Source organism: Lycorma delicatula, chromosome 1 (assembly GCF_047948215.1).
Source record: "Lycorma delicatula isolate Av1 chromosome 1, ASM4794821v1, whole genome shotgun sequence".
Lineage (NCBI taxonomy): Eukaryota > Metazoa > Arthropoda > Insecta > Hemiptera > Fulgoridae > Lycorma > Lycorma delicatula.
In genome coordinates, this window is record NC_134455.1 from 165,289,330 (window position 1) to 165,308,707 (window position 19,378).

Here is a 19,378-nt window from a genome sequence, read left to right on the forward strand (position 1 = left end):
GTGTTAAGAATTTGTGGAAATCTCTTTTGTTGTTCCACAACAAAGGTTTCAAGCACGGCTACGTAACGAGCCGATGTCACTGTAATCGCAAGACCGTTGTCATCATCAAAAAAATAAGAGCCTATAACACCATAAGATGACATAGCACACCACACGGTCACTTTCTGGCTGTACAACGGACGCTGGTGTAGCTGCGTAGGATTTTCTTGTGCCCAGTATCTGAAATTTTGCTTGTTAACAAATCCACTGAGGTGGAAATGCGCTTCGTCTGACATCCACAGTTCGTGAACAAACTCTTTGTTATCATTTATCTTCTGAAGCACTACATTACAGAATTGTGCTCGCACAACTGCATCGTTCGGTTTCAGTTCCTGGACGATCTGCAACTTGTATGGATGGTATTGCAAGACCTTCACTAACATTCTTCCAACACTTGAACTATGCAAGATGCTGAGAGACGACGGATTGACTGGTGTGGACTTCGTGTGACAGCATCTTGTAAAGCTTGAACCTTCTGTGGTGTACGGACGGTTCACTCACGGCCTGGAGGTTTCTTTTTCATTGCCGAACCAGTTTCCTCAAAATTAGATATGCATGTTTTAATTGCATGTGCTGATGGAACATGGTCGTGCCGTCCCAGATTAAAATGACGGCGAAATTCTCTACGCGCTCCCTCCATACTGTCTTTGTTTTTGTAAAACACTTTGATAGCAAATGCACGTTGCGCACCACTCCAAGGATCCATGACAACTAAATGGCAGGTTAGGTTAGAGAGGCTGTCACCACTAATCAAGTGGTACCAATCACCCACGGCTACCAACACAACTTTCAAAATTTCCCGTTTCTTTGAATCACCTGTAAAACAGTATCATGCTACTAATGTGATACACTGTTTTGACTGAGACTAGTCTTAAGAGATTAATTGTACTTATTTCCTGAATGCACTTTTAAATTGATCTGTTATAAAGAAATATTCCAGTAAAAAGAAATAATAAAACTAATTACATAATATCTTATAGCTAAATAATCACATGTATTTTTCACCCTATTGAAATTTAACCTTTTCAGATCATGTAGCCATTAAACTGGCTCTGTGCAGCGACAGTTTTAAAACGCTGTTACAAAATCATTTCATATCGGATCTAAGTCGGTTATTTTTTTTTTTTTTATATTCACAAAGGAATCAGTTTTATTATACAATTTGAACTACGTTTATACGATGTAAAATGTTGTACTTATACTAGAAAGAATATGACCATTTTTTCTCAGAAATGTGCTTGTGTGTGTGTGTATGACTACTGTATTATAATTGCTATGAGGGTTACGGATTTATTTATTATTTACAAAAATAGCGTATTATATTAGCAACATAACGATGTATTGAAACACATAATAAAAATACATAATAAATTATGTTATACGGCACACACAAAAAAAAAGGAATTTGAGGTCTAATATATCTTTTCTGACAAAAGATATCGGCAAATATGAAACACATAACGATTTGTAATGAATAACAGTATACAGTAAAAATGTTTTTTTTTTTTTTTTGTCAATTTGAAGAGTCTTTTAAGTGGTGGGAATTTTTATAATACGTCGTTTCTGAAACATATGTTACTTTATTGTGTGAGGACGAGTGCACGCAACTATTACATGTGTACAACTGCAGTAAGTTCTTACTATCGCATACCGTCGTTTCATTGGTAATATATTATTTCATTATTTTTTTCAAAATTACATCGGTTTTTTTTTTATTCAGTGCGATTTTTTTCACATTGATTTTTTTTTATTTGCCGTAATGTTTTTTTTTTTATCGAGACAATGAATGACGAACAGATTAGGTTTGCTCTTGAAGGAATAGAATAATCTATTTCATGAAATCCATTATCGTTCTCCAGTGCAGTTGGGTTGAAATGCAACCAGCTGTTGCGTTTCCTCTCCAAGATGAGGAACTTGACACGACGGAGTTACAAGAAAATCCAACTGACCAGGCCCAAAATGATGAAGGATACGAGTTGAAAGGTCGTCTCCCGATTCTTGGAAATCCCTGGTTAGTTTGTACTGATAGGTGTAAATATGACACACTAAACAGTTTGCCTTTTACGGGTCTGGAACCAGGTGCATTTGTAAAGAATCCTGACCTTTTGGCTAAATCCGCTCCTCGTAAGAGAGGTCAGCCTAAGAAGCGTCGTAGAAATTTATAGAATGTGCCTGAATATATTCCTCATCCCCGTATTCATGGGCAGACGCCGTTTACCGTATTTATGTTGGTTTTTGGGGCTATCCTTGAAAAAGTAACATTACAAACTAATTTGTATTTTCAAAGCCGTAGACCTGGTGGACCATTACCTAAGGACAGAGTTCAACGTGACATTAGTTTTGATCAGCTGAAACGTTTCTTTGCAATCATCCTGGAAATGGGTCATAGTGTAAGACACACGTTACAAGAATACTGGTCAACTGACGAGGTTTCTCATATCGCTTGTTTTGGGAATACATTACTGAGAACTGTCTTTCTTCATATTTTGAAGTATTTACACTTCATTAACCAGGATCCACCAATAGAATCAGAAATGCAAACTGGTAACTATGGCCGTCTCTAGAGAGTACGCGAAATATTTGAAATTGCACGTCAGAAATCTCGTGAACTCTGTAATCCACAACAAATCGTAGTTGATGAGGTTTTATGCGCCTACAAGGGTAGAGTCTTGTTTCGGCAGTATATACCTAGTAAACGAAAGCCCTTTGGGATAAAGGTTTACAGACTTTGCGATAATTCTGGGTACACATTCGATATGAGTGAATATCTCGGGAGACAACGAGAGGAACTAAATGTAAACGAAACAATTACTGAACGTACAGTTATCAATCTAATTGCAGGTTATGAAAATTGTGGATATCATTTGTATATGGACAATTTTTTTCATCCCTGCAATTATATCGACGACTGAAAGATGTGGGAATTCTAGCTTGTGGAACAGCTCGATCCAATCATGCTGGAATGCCAGCTGAATTCACACGAAACAGACATAAGCAATTAGGTTTGACCAGACACCGGTTAGCCTGTCGTACGACACTGGATGGAATAATTAATCTTGTATTCTATTCAATGACAAGCGAATGGTAACACTTCTGTCTTCTATTCATGGGCCTGCTGAAGAGGGTAAATACAGTGTAACAATTCGCGGCACAGAAAATGTTGTGAGACCTGTAATGATTGTAGACTACAATAATTACATGAGGGCTGTTGATCTATCTGATCGTCTGTCTTCAAGCTATTACTTACATAGGCGCATGACAAAATGGACGAAAAAACTTTTTTTCCACATTTTTTATATGCTCCTTGTCAATGCTTATACAGCTTACAAGTCAGTCAATAAGATGGAGAAGAACCAATCCTTCAGATTGTTTCGAAATGAGGTTTTAAAAGGGCTTGTTTCATCATCTCCTACGGGATTTTCTGCACGAGGATCTTATGTAAGAAATCATGAATTGTTATGTCTTGAAAGTTGTGAAGCAAGACATTATCCTAAAAGTGAGGGAACAAACAGTTTTAGACAATGTGTTGTGTGCTCGGCAAATGGCATTCGCGTAACATCAGTCTGGAGGTGTGTGGCTTGTGAGGTACCATTCTGCATAGACGGATGCTTTCTCGTGTATCACACACGCCAAAATATCACCAACTAGGGGTAAGTGCTTTTTATTTATAAATTTATTACTTCATTTTATTTGTTTTGGTTATTTATTATTTGTCATCTATTTCATTCTTTTGTTTTTTGGGGAATCTCCCATATAGCGATTTTTTTATGTGTTAGGGTAAAAACTAGTGCGCACTTGTAATTTCTTATTTTATATATTACGATTTTATATACTTAGTAACATAAAAAATACCTGTTGTTTATACCGAATAGCTTGTAATTACTGGGGTAATTATTTATGCGTTTCATGAACTTTATTACCCCCCCCCCCCGGGCGTGTAATAGCAATACTCTGTTGTAAAAGAAATTTTTTCACGTAATAAATGTTCTTAGGAAGTCTTATAATTTTTTTAAAAAATTTTACATTATATGTAACACTAAGAAAAAATAAATAACTATAAAAATTTCTCGAAACTGATATGCTAATTAATCTGTGATTTATGACACAGGTTTTTCATCATATTTTGCCCAACTTTCAACCGATTTGCTTGAAAGTATTATTTTTTTTAAATCAGCAAACTATGTTTCATAAACACAAATCAAAAAAAAAAAAATTTGCTAATAAAAAACGCGGTAGAAATGCGAAAAAAAATTCTGCAATTAAATTATCGTAATTTTTGTACGGTTTCAAATTTTTTGTTGTTACAGGCATAAAAAATATCCAATTGTAAGGTTTTTTGTCAGAATCTGTTAAATCTCGTTAATATACTGTAATTTTTTTAAGGGTAGCATAAGACTATGAAGGGAGGCAATCAGATACCAACATATTTTCGCGGAGCGCTAAGAAGCGCGGAGCATTGTGATGGGAGAAGGTTAAGGTAATTGTTGTACTAGTAATTTTTTCCCAATTGATTCCATAAGCTCCTAGGAATGACAAATTGTCAAGGTCCTACTGTATTTCTAAAAATAAAAATATTGTGTCTTAATTAGTGATAATAATCAACAACTTCTAAAAATACTATATTTATAAATGTCGACAAATTTAATGATCTACAGTCAGAATTTGACAATAATATCCTTAAGTTTCCATCGCTGACCATTGAATCATAATCTGTATTAAGAATCTGTCACAAAATATTTCACTATACGTACTAGTTTTTACTTTATTATTCTTTGCACTCTTTAAATGTTATTACTGATAGATATTTTCCTGCTTGTCTGCAGTATATCCTACAATTTCTTTTACTTACGACAGTATATTTTTATTTTATGATCGCATTCATGTATCAGTTTTTCCTCTGTATTCCTAACCACAAACAGGCTCTCTTAGTGCTTGGAAGCTTCTGGTCAATCAGCTGTTTTGAGAAAATGCTAGGAATTTTTTAAAACAGATCAGCTTCTTGCTATCAGTTCTGATAACATCTGAATCCTAGTTGTACAAAATCTATGAAGTAAAAATGAAAATGAAATTTTCTCATTTGGATTCATATATTGAATTACCCAATCTAACCATCAACCTACCAATTATACCTTATTCTCCTATTACACATAAAGACGTGTAGACATGAGAGTATTTGTGAACTTTCTCAAGTACTTTTTCTCCCTGCTACAAAACCTACCTTAATCCTACTGGTTCTACTCATATTGCCTGCTTTGTTTCCATGCCACTATTTATTTATTTTTATACTGCAACGGTGTATGCAACATAAAAATTGTACAGTATTATACTGAAAAAACTGTAGTTATTTATTATTTACCAAAAATGGAATAGAAGTTTATTATATACAGTTAAAAGAATAACAATAAATAAAATCTGTCTTTTTCTGGTTGTATTTTTTTTCATTATTTATTTCCTGCTTTATACAAGCTGTGATTGGAAAGATTTTTAAATCAGGTACTGCCACTGCTCAGTAGGAGTGAGTAGGTTTGCCTGCAAGAGTGAAAGGGAAAGGTTTTTTAACCTTGAAATATCCTGAAAAAATCACTCTGATATCTTTTTTCAGTAGAGAGTGGCAGCCCAGTAGAAGAAGACATTTTTCTGTTTTCAGCAGATTACTGATTTTGTAAAATTGATGAAAAAATGGATCAAGTTTGTTTCAAATTTTGTTTGAAAACCAAAAATCAGCTTTGGAGACTTATGAACATTAAAGCAGCTTTTGAGGTAAATGTTTGAGCCAGTAAAATGTTTTTACCATGTTTAATAGATTCAAAGACCGCTGCGAATCAGTCGAAAATGACCCCTAATCTAGCCAATATTCCACTACAAAACCAACAAAAACATTGTGAAAGTTCACGATTTAGTGCGCTCTGACCATAGACTTATAATTAGGGAAATAGCTGATTAACTGAATTCAAATTTGAACAAGTCTGTGAAATTCATTCCAAAACTTGTCAGACCAGTAGAAATTACAAACTTGAAGAATCCCAAGAATTGATTAATTGGGCCGAAACTGATCCAAATTTGTTAAGTAGGATAATTATTGGCAATGATTCTCATGGGTTTACATATATAGAGAAACAAAGGCACAATAATCTTTGCAAAAGAGTCCATATTGACCACAACCGAGAAAAGTGCAACAATTGGTCGAATGTGAAGACAATGTTGGTGGTTTTCTTTAATTCTATGAATATCGTGCATAATGAATTTATTCCTAGGGAGCAGACAGTCAACTAGGAATATAAAAGTATCCTTCAGCATTTGCACAAAAATGTACAGAAGGAGGCTTGCACTCTGGTGGACAAGGTTGGGTCCTCCACTACAACAATTCACTGGCTCATTGTGCTTTCTCAGTCACGGAAGTTTTGACCAAATTTCAAATTCCTGTGATTCTACAACCCCCCCCCTAACCCCCTGATTTAGCCCCTATTGACTTTTACCTGTTTGTTAGATTGGAATTTTTGCTGAAAGGAAACCAGTTTGACTCAATTGAAGACATCAGGCAAAATTTGGAGAAGGTTTATAACATGATTAAGAAAGAAAATCTCCAGAAATTCTTCCAAAAGCAGAAACATTGTTGAATCTGTGAGTTCAGTGAGAAGGGGACTATTTTGAAGGAATTCCATCACAATAGCCTTTAAGTACTGCCAGTTGGGAAATACAAGTCCAGTCCTAAAACTTCCAGTCTCACCTTGCAGTTTTTTTTTTATTCTGCATAATCTTCACTTATCAGTTGTTATGCTGTGAGCCCCCAGATTCATGTCTTGAAGTTGTTACTTGTAACTGGATTTGATCATTGAGTTTTATTTTAATTAATGATATTGACTCTCTAATTGTTAATCCCCCCCTCCCTCCTAAGACTGGATAAGACCAACACCTGTTGAACTATAATTTGCTAAGCAGTATGTTGTGGACAGTATAATGTAGAATAAAATTGTTACTTGTACCTTCTTGGTTTTTTTTTATGTATTTGGTAGCCATTTTAATAGTTTCTTTCTAAACTTTCATAGATGTATTATAATAAATAATTCAGTTAATTTAATTTTTTCTAAATAGGTTAATCCAAAACCTGTAACCAAGTTACAGCCAGCTAGTGTATGGGGGCCAACATGTGATGGTTTGGATCAAGTTGTCGACAACTGTTTGTTACCACCTCTTGATATCGGTGATTGGCTTATTTTTGAAGATATGGGTGCGTATACATTGCCTGTTGCTAGTCAGTTCAATGGGTTCCCTGTCCCAAAAGTCCATGCTGTTATTGATGAAGCTCTTTGGTAAGTTTCTTTAACTACTTAATTTATCATGATCTTTAATTTGAATTCTTACTTAACTACAAAAAGCCTTTCCACCTCACACTGATTATAAAATTGTCAGGTTTCTGCTATTTTAAACGTGTAATGTTTTATAATAGTAACATGTACTGTTTATTTACACCATGAAAAAATATATATTTTAGTAATAATATATATTTTATTTTGAAATATATATGAAAAAAATATATATATATATATATTTATCATTTCATTACTGAAGTATGTTTTTAGTGTTTTTCTATGAATTCTCTCTAAAAGTTATTACAGCACTATGCTACTGACAAAAACACATAGTATTCAAATATGTTTCAATTTAAATTTTATTTTTAAAATTAAAATAATATATTTCTTTAATAGTGCAGTTATAATAGTTGTAGCAAACATATAATATTATTCTGAATATACAAAATAGGTTGTCTTAAAATTCTGTATTTTACATCCAAAGTTTTCCATTAAAAAAAATTAAAATACAACCATTTGCAAAACATTGCCATTTAATTTAATTAAGCTAAAGATTTGGTAGAAGACAAATTCCTTTTTTTTAAAAGAATGACAGAAGTCATTTCCTCATGTTTTTTTATTTATTTATCAAATTAAAAATACTCAAACAATATTTTTTTCAATCAGTGATTTATAAATATATTAGATTAAAATATGATTATGGTCAAGTAGTTTATTAAACATTTTATCTAACCTAAAAAGAAATTTGTGAAATTGCTTGATATTGTTTTGATTGTTCAGTTATAAACAATAAAATTAACATTAATTTTCTTTTGTGAAAGTGGTAAAGACTATCCATTATTTTTTAAATCATATTCTCCTTCATCTCCACTGCTATCACATTTGATTCTGAAACATTTTTATTGTCACTTAGTTCTGAGTTGCTGTCTTGCATTACATCATCTTATGAGCCATACAAAGAAGTTGAAATATGTATTTTCTTGATAATTTTCTTAATATTTTCTGTTTTTATAAATCCTTTTTAATTACCTACATACATAATTTTTCAGTCAACAGCCATTTTGTTTTCCTTGTGGGCACCTCTTGCCATCCAGTATAAAAAGTTTGTGTCTTATTAACATGATAAAACTGTAGAATAAAAGTAAGGCCACTAGGAATATTATTGTTGATCTGTGGTTGTTTCTTTTTTCTCTCAATATCACTGGAAATTGACAATAATTAATAGTGAGAAGGGGTGACATTTCAACAATATGTTTGGCCTCATTTTCTAATCTGATTTGACTCGGTTCGTCATGGGGTCCAAATAATGCAGGCTCCAAAGATATTTTCATTACAAAATATGCATATTTGGTGACATTAAGCTGTATAGAAATCCATGTTGGCATCTGTATGTTTATTCACTTCCTCCTCCATCTTCTCATAGCTACACTAATGTTTCTTGCACTATGCAGTTGCCTGCTGTTGGCCAAACCAGTAATGAGTTAATATCATTAACTGCTGCTTATGGTGACTATCTAAACTTATTACTTTATTGTTAGTACTTTTATGAAAAACTTTAATGGAAGATGTTAAAGAGGAACAGGACAGTTAGTAAAAGAACCAGAGGTATATTCACTGCTTACTATAAAACATGTCGCAGAGATGTGGAACTATAAAAGTAACTGCAAAATTTAATAATCTATACAATCTGGAATCCAGTGTTGAGTGTTTTTTCTTGGTGTAGAAATTGTGTGATGAGTTACATAGGAGAGGAAAATGTTTGTATAAGAAGAAGAAGAAAGTTGTAGTTCCATTGCCATTTTATCCACTGATAATGAAGTGTTTAATTCAAGGGACTTCAGGAGGAAAGTGAAATAATTTGGGTTCTGATTCTACTCAGTATGTCTGAAAAGTTTCTGAACTAAATTAAATAAAAATACATATTTCAAGATAAACAAATTTACTCACATCAGCCCTCTACATAGAGCCTTTCTCTAGTTATACACTTGTTGCAGTGCCGGTAGAGCCTGTTAAACATTCTGGAAAAATCACTTTGTGGGATTGCCTTCAACAGCTTGCTGCAAGCCATTTGGATGGCCAGAATGTCGTTGAAAAAGCAGCCTTACATCTTCAGCTGAGTTTCGGACTCAGAAAATAGTCTGCTGGAGCCAAGTTGGGTGAATAGGGTGGGTGGGATAAGACGATGATATGATTTATAGCATAATAATGCATTAAAACTGTTGCTATGTGTGCTGGGGCATTGTCATGCAAGAGAGTCCAACTGCCTGAATCCTGGTACTCGCGCCGGATTCAATGAATCTGACACATCAGGCATTTCATTACTTACTACCAAATAGAATTTAGAATAAATGATTTGACCAGTTGGGACAAATTCATGATGGATCAGGCCCTTTAAGTCGAAGAATGCAATCAACATCGTTTACACGCTTGAATTTTGCTGCCTGACTTTCACCAGTCTTTGTGCTCCAAGACTCAACCGAGCAGCGGATTGATGCTGCTTCGTTTGAGGATAATACATGAAGCACCAGTTTTCATTTTGTTCATTTTCATCCTACTCTCTACCATCTTTAAACTGTTTCCACCACGTGTATGTTATAATACTAGATGCAACTTCATCACCAAATGCTTGCTGTATCATAGAATCAACAAAAGATTTTTGAAGTCAAACACAAAATTTTATCACTCTTCTTTGTTCCATGTCATGAGCTTGCACAAGCTCACGTGAACACAATGTATGCGGCCGAATATAATTCGAGACTGGAGTGATGAAATATTGTACACATACTCATCAGACATCATATTACATAGTTCCTTGGTTGTTTGAGAGATGACGCTACTTGTATTGACTCCAGAAAATTAGTTCAGGAACTTTTCAGACCTAATGTGTATAGCTTGAAATAAGGAAAAAAGTTCAATTTGATAACAAAACATTTTCATACATATGTTTGTTTGAACTTTTTTCCATATTCCAAACTCTAGAATCAGTTTGCAAATTATTTCCCTTTTCTTTTGAATCACCCTCTATGTAGTTCACAAATGTTTTCTATTCTGAACTTTTTACAGCACAATTTACTTTCAGTACTGCACACATTAAGCAAGAATTGTTTTTAGCAACATCTTTCAAACATCCCAAGACTTTTTTGTTACTTTAAAACTTGATACCCTATCAAGAGTATTGAAGATTACAGAAATATGAGAACAAATCAGGCTTAAATCTTTGTCTAAAATACCCCAGTAGCATGTACAGAGGGCTTTTAAAAAAGTAATTGTTGAATTAAATTTATATTTGTTCTTATCATTCTTAGCAAACTCAATAATAAATATGATCCAGATGTAGAAAATAGAATGATAAAAACACTTATTATTGATTATTGAAGAGGAAAAGAATTATTTACTTCCCCATGGGTCAAAAGTCAAAATATCATGGTACCCAAATTAAAATATTGTTTACAGTGTTGATGTGCAACATCGCTCTGAATGAAGTAATAGAGCACGTCTCTCAGTTGGTTCAGATCAAATTGTTATGCAAAGTATGTGAAACAACTGAGAAAGAGGCAGTAACTACTGAATTTTTTAATAGTTGGTTACATGTGTCAAAACATTAAAAGTCATTCATTTTGTTAGATAAAATTGATTATTCACAGCTTTGCATGAATTTTATACAGCTATTCAATGCTAAGAACAATAAATTAAGAGAAGGGCCCTTCTTCAGGCAAAAACAACAGATGGTAACAATTTGCACAATGTATCATAAAAGCACCTAAACATATAAACTCCGCTGCCAAGTCTTCACCGTCTGAATAGATTAAAACATATGATTTCAATGTTGAATAAATCATATGATTATATTTAACAAATAAAAAACCAATATTCATCCATTAAAAAATCTCTACAAATTGTGTTACCAAGTCTTACAAGCATGAGCTGGAAACAACAATAAATAGATTAAACGAAATTTTATCATCTGATTATCCTTGAGTTTTCTGTAGATGCATAAATGCACATATGAAAAAGTTCATACCATATTTTTTTCTAGTCATTTGTTGAAAGAGTTTATGTTGTATTTAATTGTTATGATGATATTTTTTATAAAGTTTTTGTAATCAAGATTACGATCAGAAACAATCTCTCAAATGTAGTCATAAGAAGTATTGCGACAAAGATAGGAGAATGAAAAAAAATTTTATGTTCATAAAATTTAAATTTGAAAGTGAACTTCTACTTGCGATGAGATTTAAGAACTTTACAGAGTGCTTTAAAATAAAGGATTCAACTTTAATCTTTGATTTAAAATCAGACCAGTTAGAAGCTGATTCAAGAATGTTCTGTTATATATTCTGTTTGTATATATCTTATTCTAAAACACAAACTGCAAAGGATTATCATTCTGAATCCCAACACAGATGTTTTTTATCTTTGGTGTTTATTTCTAGAATAAACTTGCAAAGATTTGTCATCAAGGATTATGGTTTGACAGAGTTCAGGTAATAAACCTTGTTTTAAGATACCACTTGAAAGGTACATCTTGGCAAAGGTATCTACAATGTCTTCGTATCATTACATTCTTTAATAGACTATTACACAGCTTTTCACATGCATAACAGACCAGAAAGAAAGCTTTAATTTTCGCATAAGTGATTTTTGTTCAGAATGAACTTTCAGCTTTGGGAAATTGACTGTTAGGACCACATCAGTTTCAAGACCTAGACTTAGTTTGTACTTATCTATTATCTGAAAAAAAAAACACCAAGCGAACTTCAGTATAAATTTATTTCCTAAAACAATAATATAGATTATTATAGTAACCTACTATATATTAATGAGGCTTCAGTTTAAATTTGTCAAAAGTAATAAGTATTATATTATTTAAGTGCTTCAGCACAGGTTTATTTATGATTAATCTCACCCAGTTCACTATTTGAGCCTTTAACATGATACTTGAAACAGTTCAGATACTTGCTTTATTAATTATCATATTAATACAGGGTGTACGGGATAAAGATATCCAAACATAATTGCTTATATTTTCTATTCGTCATAATCTCTTAAACATAGGCTCAGTTTATAGGAAATGTCTCAAGATTTGTTTTGTATACACTCAAGGTCAGCGGAGTACGCATGTGGAGACAAGCTGACTCACAATGCAGTTGTAGTCCCTTTCATTTTCAATTGCTGTATACGGGTTTTCAGTACCCCAAATTCGACTATTGTGTCTGTTAATTTTCCCACACTAGGATGATTTCCAGTTTGTGAATCCAGCTTCTAGCCTCTCTTAAAATTATATCCCACTGACGAATAAACTTGGATACAGGAAAATCAGTACTCCATTCAGCTCGCACATGCCATTGCACACACATAACTGATTGAAACTCTGCACCCTGAACCTTCTGTTGTGGAATCCAAATCTCAGCTGACTACAACTGCATTGTGAGTTGGCTTCCTGTGCACATATACATTCTGTTAACCTTGAGAGTATACAGAACAAATTGACATTTTGACTGAAAAATTGAATATGCATCGAGTGGCAGCAAAGTCTGTTCCTCTTTTGATGAGCGAACAGCAGAAAGAACACTAAGTGGATGTTTGTTGGCAACTTTTTGAATAAGTCAATGATGATGAAACACTAATGCAAAGAAATCATAACCAGAGACAAAAAGCTGGGTTTACAACTACGACATTGAGACAAAAGTTCAATCATAATAATGGATTGCCAAAGGATCTCCATGCCCCAAGAAAGCATATCTGTCTTGATCCAATTTGTACATTGATTGAATATCATTACAGAGAGAGTAATTCTCTCGGTTTTTTTTTTTCGATTTTAATAGAATTGGGCATTTTTAACTCTTGCCTCAAGGTGAAATGGCAAACTGTGCATACTACCAAGGCGTTTTACAGCAGTTATGTGAAAAAATCCACAAAAAGAGACACGAGTTATGGTGAGACAACTCATGGTTCTTTCACCATGACAGTGCGCTAGCACAGTCAGTTTTGTTAGTTCATCAGGTTTATGCCAAAATTCAGATGACTGCCTTTCATCAGCCTTCTTACTCACCAGAACTGGGTACTTGTAATTTTTTTCTTAATTCCAAAATTAAAATCAGTTATGACAGGATGCTGTTTTGAGACTATTGATGATTAAAGCACATTCATCACCATCTTAAAGACCATTTCAAATGAAGTTATGCAGGACTGTCTGCGAAGTGGAAACACCACTAGGAAATGTGTGTGAATAGGGAACAGGCATACCTTGAAGGGGGCAAGGACTACTAATCTGTAAAATTAATAATAAAGATTAAAAAAATAAAGTTCAGTTATTTTCTGAACAGGCCTCTTATAACCTGCATGTACATATTTATACATTCTGTCAGAACTCTGTGATTACATTAAATAAAACTTTATATTATTTAATAATTATGACTATTTTAGTCTGTATCTCCATATATAGTTACAATAGAAATCTGTTTTCATATTACTATAATAAAAACATTTGATCATGAATATTATACCAGATTTTCTTCATGCATCTTCAAAACTAAATACAGTCCAACCTCGATATTATGAAAACCTCAATTTTACAAATGTTTTGTTGCACCGTGACATTTTAATGACATTAAATTTAGTATTTTGGACATCTCTTGTCATGTCAGTGTAAGGTAGTTATTCTTTTGGTTTCCGAACCTAAATTGTACCTGTATATGAACACAAATTATTCTTGACAACAGTTACAAAAGATAAGTTATTTTTATTAAATTGGTAAAGCAAAAATTTCCAAGATTCTCTTATAACCCATTAACAATAGAATTCTAACAAAAGATTTAAACACCTGTTCTGCAGTTACTGTCTGCTTATACATTAAAGTAGCAGAATTTCATGAAATCCATTTACTAACACAGCACTAAAATTTCCATGCTCACTTTTATCCATTTATCTAAACGAGACATTTATATACAGTATGTAGAATAACAAATAGAATTCTTAGAAAACTTTTAACACATACTCCCTTTGCTGTTCAGTGTATGCATACAGTTCAGCAATAATTTTTCCTGGGATTAATTCAATTGGTCTCTGTCTTTGGATTACGTTACTTGCATTATACATTACTGTAATGTTGTACTGTTTCTTCAGTGTGCTATATACAATGTCAAAATGGAAGTGCCTTAGTATTTCAGAAAAAAAATCTTGTATAATTAGCATTATACAAGAAGTTAACAAATGCGTTAAAAAAAAAATCACAAAAAAATTTGGAATCTCACCAAATTCATTGTCAACAATTTAAAAAATCAGTACATGGTATTACAGGAACTTAACTAGTGTAAGAAAGAAATTAAGAGGTAGCAATTAAAAGTTATGTTGCTATCGACATAGCTATTCTAAAAAATGAAAGTGATGCGTGAAAAAAGCTTCTTTTGTCTGGGACATTAATTAAAGAAAAAGCCTTGGAATTTGGAGCCGCATTAGGACACAAAGATTTCCAGGCAAGCAATGGGTGGTTAGAGAAGTTTAATAAAGATATTTTGCTATTCATAAAGTAATTTCTGGAGAAAGTGCAAGTGCCAGCGTAAGTGACTGTAAAACTTGGATGCAGACAGAGTTGATACTGATTTCAGAAGAATATCTGTGAAAAGTCATTTTCAATGAAGGCAAGATGAGTCTATTTTTCAAATGTTACCCAACAAAACATTAATTTTTAAAAACAATTTGTGCTTTGGTGGTAAACAAAGTAAACTTAAGAATTATGTTGTTAGTGGCTACAAACATGCTAGGAACTGCAAGGCTTAAAATGTTGGTAATCGACGAAAGTAAAACTCTGCATTGATTTCGAGGAGTTAAATCTCTAGAAGTAGTTAATTAAATAAGTATTTAATTAAAAGGCATGGATGATTACCAACATTTTTACAGATAGGGTAAAAGAGCTGGACAAACAGATTGCCAAACAAAAAAGAAAAATTGTTATTGATAATTGACGGCACATCCTCAAGCATTAATTTTGTATTCAGTAACGTTAAAGTCGTATTTCTTTCACCAAACTTAATGTGAATTATACAACCAGTGGATCAGGGAGTAATTAAAAATCTTAAATTACACTTTTAGAATCCTGAAAAAAAATTGTAATCATTGCAGAGATTGAGACTTCCCTATTAATATTGTTGAGCTTTGGGAGTGCATTTCTGAATTATCATAATTGTGGACCAATAATGTTAACAATGAAGTAATATTCCATTGTTTTTGTAAAGCTGGTTTTAGTACCACCATGACAGAATGGAATGAAGAAGATGATATGACACTAGTACAGTTAAAAAGTCACTGGAATTACTCCAAATAGCTGGAGATGTCAGTAATGAAATTACATTGGAAGATTTCATCACTACTGATGAAAAGGTTACAGTTTCTGATTTTGCAGATAATGTGACATATTTCATAGTGTCAGCAAGTCCTCTGAACTGGAAGAAGATGATGATGAAAATTGTAAAGACCAGCAGGAGAGAAAACCTACTGATGATGAGGTTTTACAATCATTTAAATCAATTAGGCTTGGACTACAGATCAAGGATTAAAACCTGGCAGTATTTTTGACTTTAAATAAATGGTAAACTTTTTTTGAATAGTACCTTATTCAAATGCAAAAATTACTCACTTTTTCAAGTAATAAATTAATACTGTATTTAAAATTATATACTGTAAACATTACCTTTCAAAATCTAAAGAATGCATTAGGATTAGTGTTTTTTTAATCAATTTAAAAAAATTAGTGTATTCATTTTTATGTTATCGTGAAAAAATTGTACTAGAAATAAAAATGCAGTGTGTTAACCTACAACTGAATACAACAAGCTTTTGAGTATAGCCTACATCCTTTCTAAGAAAAAGGTAAGTCCTTAACGTAGATGCATTGTAGTATGTATTAGATTAATATATAATGCACGACATGGAAAAATACATTTACATTTTTTTTCTATAGCGCTATTAAGAAATATAATTTCACTTAATTTTAATTTGTCATAAAACGGAATAAAACATTCATAAAAAAAATTAGACTGAAATTCTTGTTACATCTACATAACAAAAACCTCTAACAAATTTTTTCCCAGGATTCTCAGTTTTGTTATATAGATGTTCAGCTGTAACGTATTCAGCTTTTCCTTTTTGTCATTACACAAATGATTCGCCCATCAGCAATTGTTACTTAATTTGGAATTACTTTTTTTATTTCATCATTCTTTTAATGAGTGATGACAAAGTTTTGTGCATCTCTTCTTTGAAATTTAAGTGTTGGCTTTTAATAATTCCAGCACAAAATCTAATAATTGATACATCATGTAAGGTGATAATTAATCATAAATATTGTTCAGATTAAAAAGAAATACTAACGTAATGTAACTTTTTTAAAGGACACTTCAAGTTTGTTTTTATAGAATACATTTTAATTTTTTTTTTTTAATTGTAGGCTGTTGCTGAAGGACCGTCATCCATTGACTGAAGAGCACTTTACTATGGATTCTGGACCTTACTGGGCTGAAAGTTGGAACCAAACTGATTCAATTGCACAAATACCATCATTCCTCCTAAATGACATTCTGGATTAGCACTTGCATTACAAGTTTAAAAATCAGTTATGCCACATGTTATCAATTTCATTGATCATTATTGTATTTTATTGTTTAGTAATTCTTTATTTTATGAAAACAATGTCTATAAATTTAATTTTTTGGTAGCATGAAAAAGGAAAAAATATTGCTATGATTCATTTCATTAAACTGTGGCATTATTTATTTGTAAGGTTATGACCAAATATTCAAAAGATTTTTCTATCTAATTTATTGATTGTAAGCAGTTATATTTTATAATTAACTACATTAATATGCACACACTATCACACTACATTAATATGCTGGCTAGGTTATATTTCAATATACATTTCTAAATATTATTTTGTTGGTTAATTAAAAACATGTAATTTTAAAATTTGGGTTTAAAAAATTACATTGTGGGGAATTAAAGGGGGATTTATCAACAAACAAAAAAATATAATTAATTAGTTAACAGTGCCATAATCAAGTTTATATAAGAGCAAGTGATGATGCAAAATGTTAATTTATTAAAAATATATTTGGTATTTAGTTAATATCTTAATAATTTAATATCTTGTGTAATTGTTTTTTTAATTTATTACTTATCTTCTTAATATGGGTTCATTGTACTCCATTTAATCAAATAATTATTTTAATTCTATTTAATTATTATTTTTAAAGAGTGCATAATTTTTCTTTTCATAGGGTTTTTATTCTGTTTTGTATTTAATATCTTTATTATTAAATAATGATTTTAAGAATTGATTCTTAAATTTTGTCATTCCATTGGTATCACTTGTAACATTAAATATTGTTATATTTTATTTATTTTAGATGATTTGGAATATTTTACTCTTTGGTATTACAGTTTGTTACAATTTTTATTATTGGTAATAAATATATTTACTGTAATTATAATACAGTGTAATTCTATTATATTGCATTATATTACGTACCTAATTGTAGCTTCTATTTGATGTAAGATATGTATTTTTTTTGTATGTGTGTTAAAGAATACAAGATATTCAGTTAAAAAAGTCAGTGAACTTAGTAAAAAATAATATATATTAAATGTAATTTTTTTAAAATTGAATAATATTTATGCCTGCATATTGTGTCATTACTGTATAATTATTACTTACAATGTTTGTGGTTGTTAAGTTACATGTGTATGTATTGTATGGTGGATGGTTTATTGTAGATTGTTTTGATAGCAAGAATTAATTTCATAGATAGATCGGTGTTATTTGTATTTTATAAAAAATATGTAGTAGAATAGTCTGATGAGATACAATGCAGAAGGTGTATTTTAAATGCTACCACCATTTTGTAGCATTTACCAGTCCAGTTTTGCAAAGAGGCAGCTTTGAAGTCATGAAAAATGGTAATTATTTTATGTTATTAATATATAATGTATTTTGATTTTTGTGTTTAAAGAGTTTAAAGCATTAAAAATTCAATATATCATTGAATCTGGTTTTTTCATGTCACTTTTCCTTTTTCCTCATTTTTTTGCCATAAACATAATGGAAATTTGTTTTAGCTAAAATTTTAATAAATTTCACGCAAGTGATCCAAACAGTATGAGGATGGGCATTATTTTACATTAGCCAGACTGACTATACCGTCATTCCTCACCGTTTGATTGTATCATCTGACATAGTTATTTCAGTATCTCACAATCGCTGACATACGAGGTGTGATAAAAAAATACGGTGAATAAATTTTTATAGCGGCAACTGCCGACGCTACATCCATATGCTGTAATTTGTCCAATAGCGTGATCAACTGAGACAGGCAGGGACAAGTTGTAACACGTTCGAGCCGCTAGAGTGAGGTTGTGTTTATCGTGTCTGTCGCGCAACATGGATTTTGAAAATCATGTGTCAATTTGTATGGAGTTGAAGGGTCGTCTTCATGCAGATCCGGACTTCATGGCCAAAATTGTAACTAGAGATGAAAGTTGGGTCTATGGCTATGACCCTGAAACCAAAATGCAAAGTTCCCAATGGAAAACCAGATCTCCTCGCCCTAAAAAGAGGCATGTCAGTCAAAATCCAACATCAAGGTCATGCTCGTTGTTTTTTTTTGATAGTGAGGGCATAGTGCGATCAGAGTTCGTTTCAAGGGGAACAACTGTAAACTCTGAATTTTATAAGGGTGTACTGCAACGTTTGCGAAACGACGTACGAAGAAAGCGGCCAGAAAAATAGACCAATGGCTTCCTTCTTCACCACAACACGCCGTGTCATACCTCGCTTCTCATTCGCGAGTCTTTGGCCAAAAAAACTGTTCCTATCTGTCCACATCCGCCATACTCACCGGATTTAGCACCATGCAACTTTTGGCTCTGCCCAAAAATTAAAAATGTGCTTAAAGGAAAACGTTTTGACACCATTGCTGACATTGAGAGGGCCACGACTGAGCAGCTGAAAGCCCTTCCGAAAGACACCTTCCAGA

General features: G+C 32.3%; 1 protein-coding gene across 6 annotated transcripts in view; it reads left to right on the forward strand.

The window, feature by feature from the left end:
• Positions 1–18,390, forward strand: part of LOC142325256 (ornithine decarboxylase-like) — a 103,737-nt gene extending 85,347 nt beyond the window's left edge. For 5 of the 6 annotated variants that reach the window (XM_075366782.1, XM_075366763.1, XM_075366772.1 and 2 more), the window contains 2 exons: positions 7,132–7,349; positions 16,795–18,390. In XM_075366782.1, the coding sequence (XP_075222897.1) occupies positions 7,132–7,349; positions 16,795–16,933 (357 nt within the window). In that variant the 3' untranslated portion in view covers positions 16,934–18,390. Of the gene's footprint in view, positions 1–7,131; positions 7,354–16,794 lie in introns of those variants that run through there. The other variant, XM_075366809.1, reaches the window with a different exon arrangement.
• Positions 18,391–19,378: the final 988 nt, after the last annotated feature.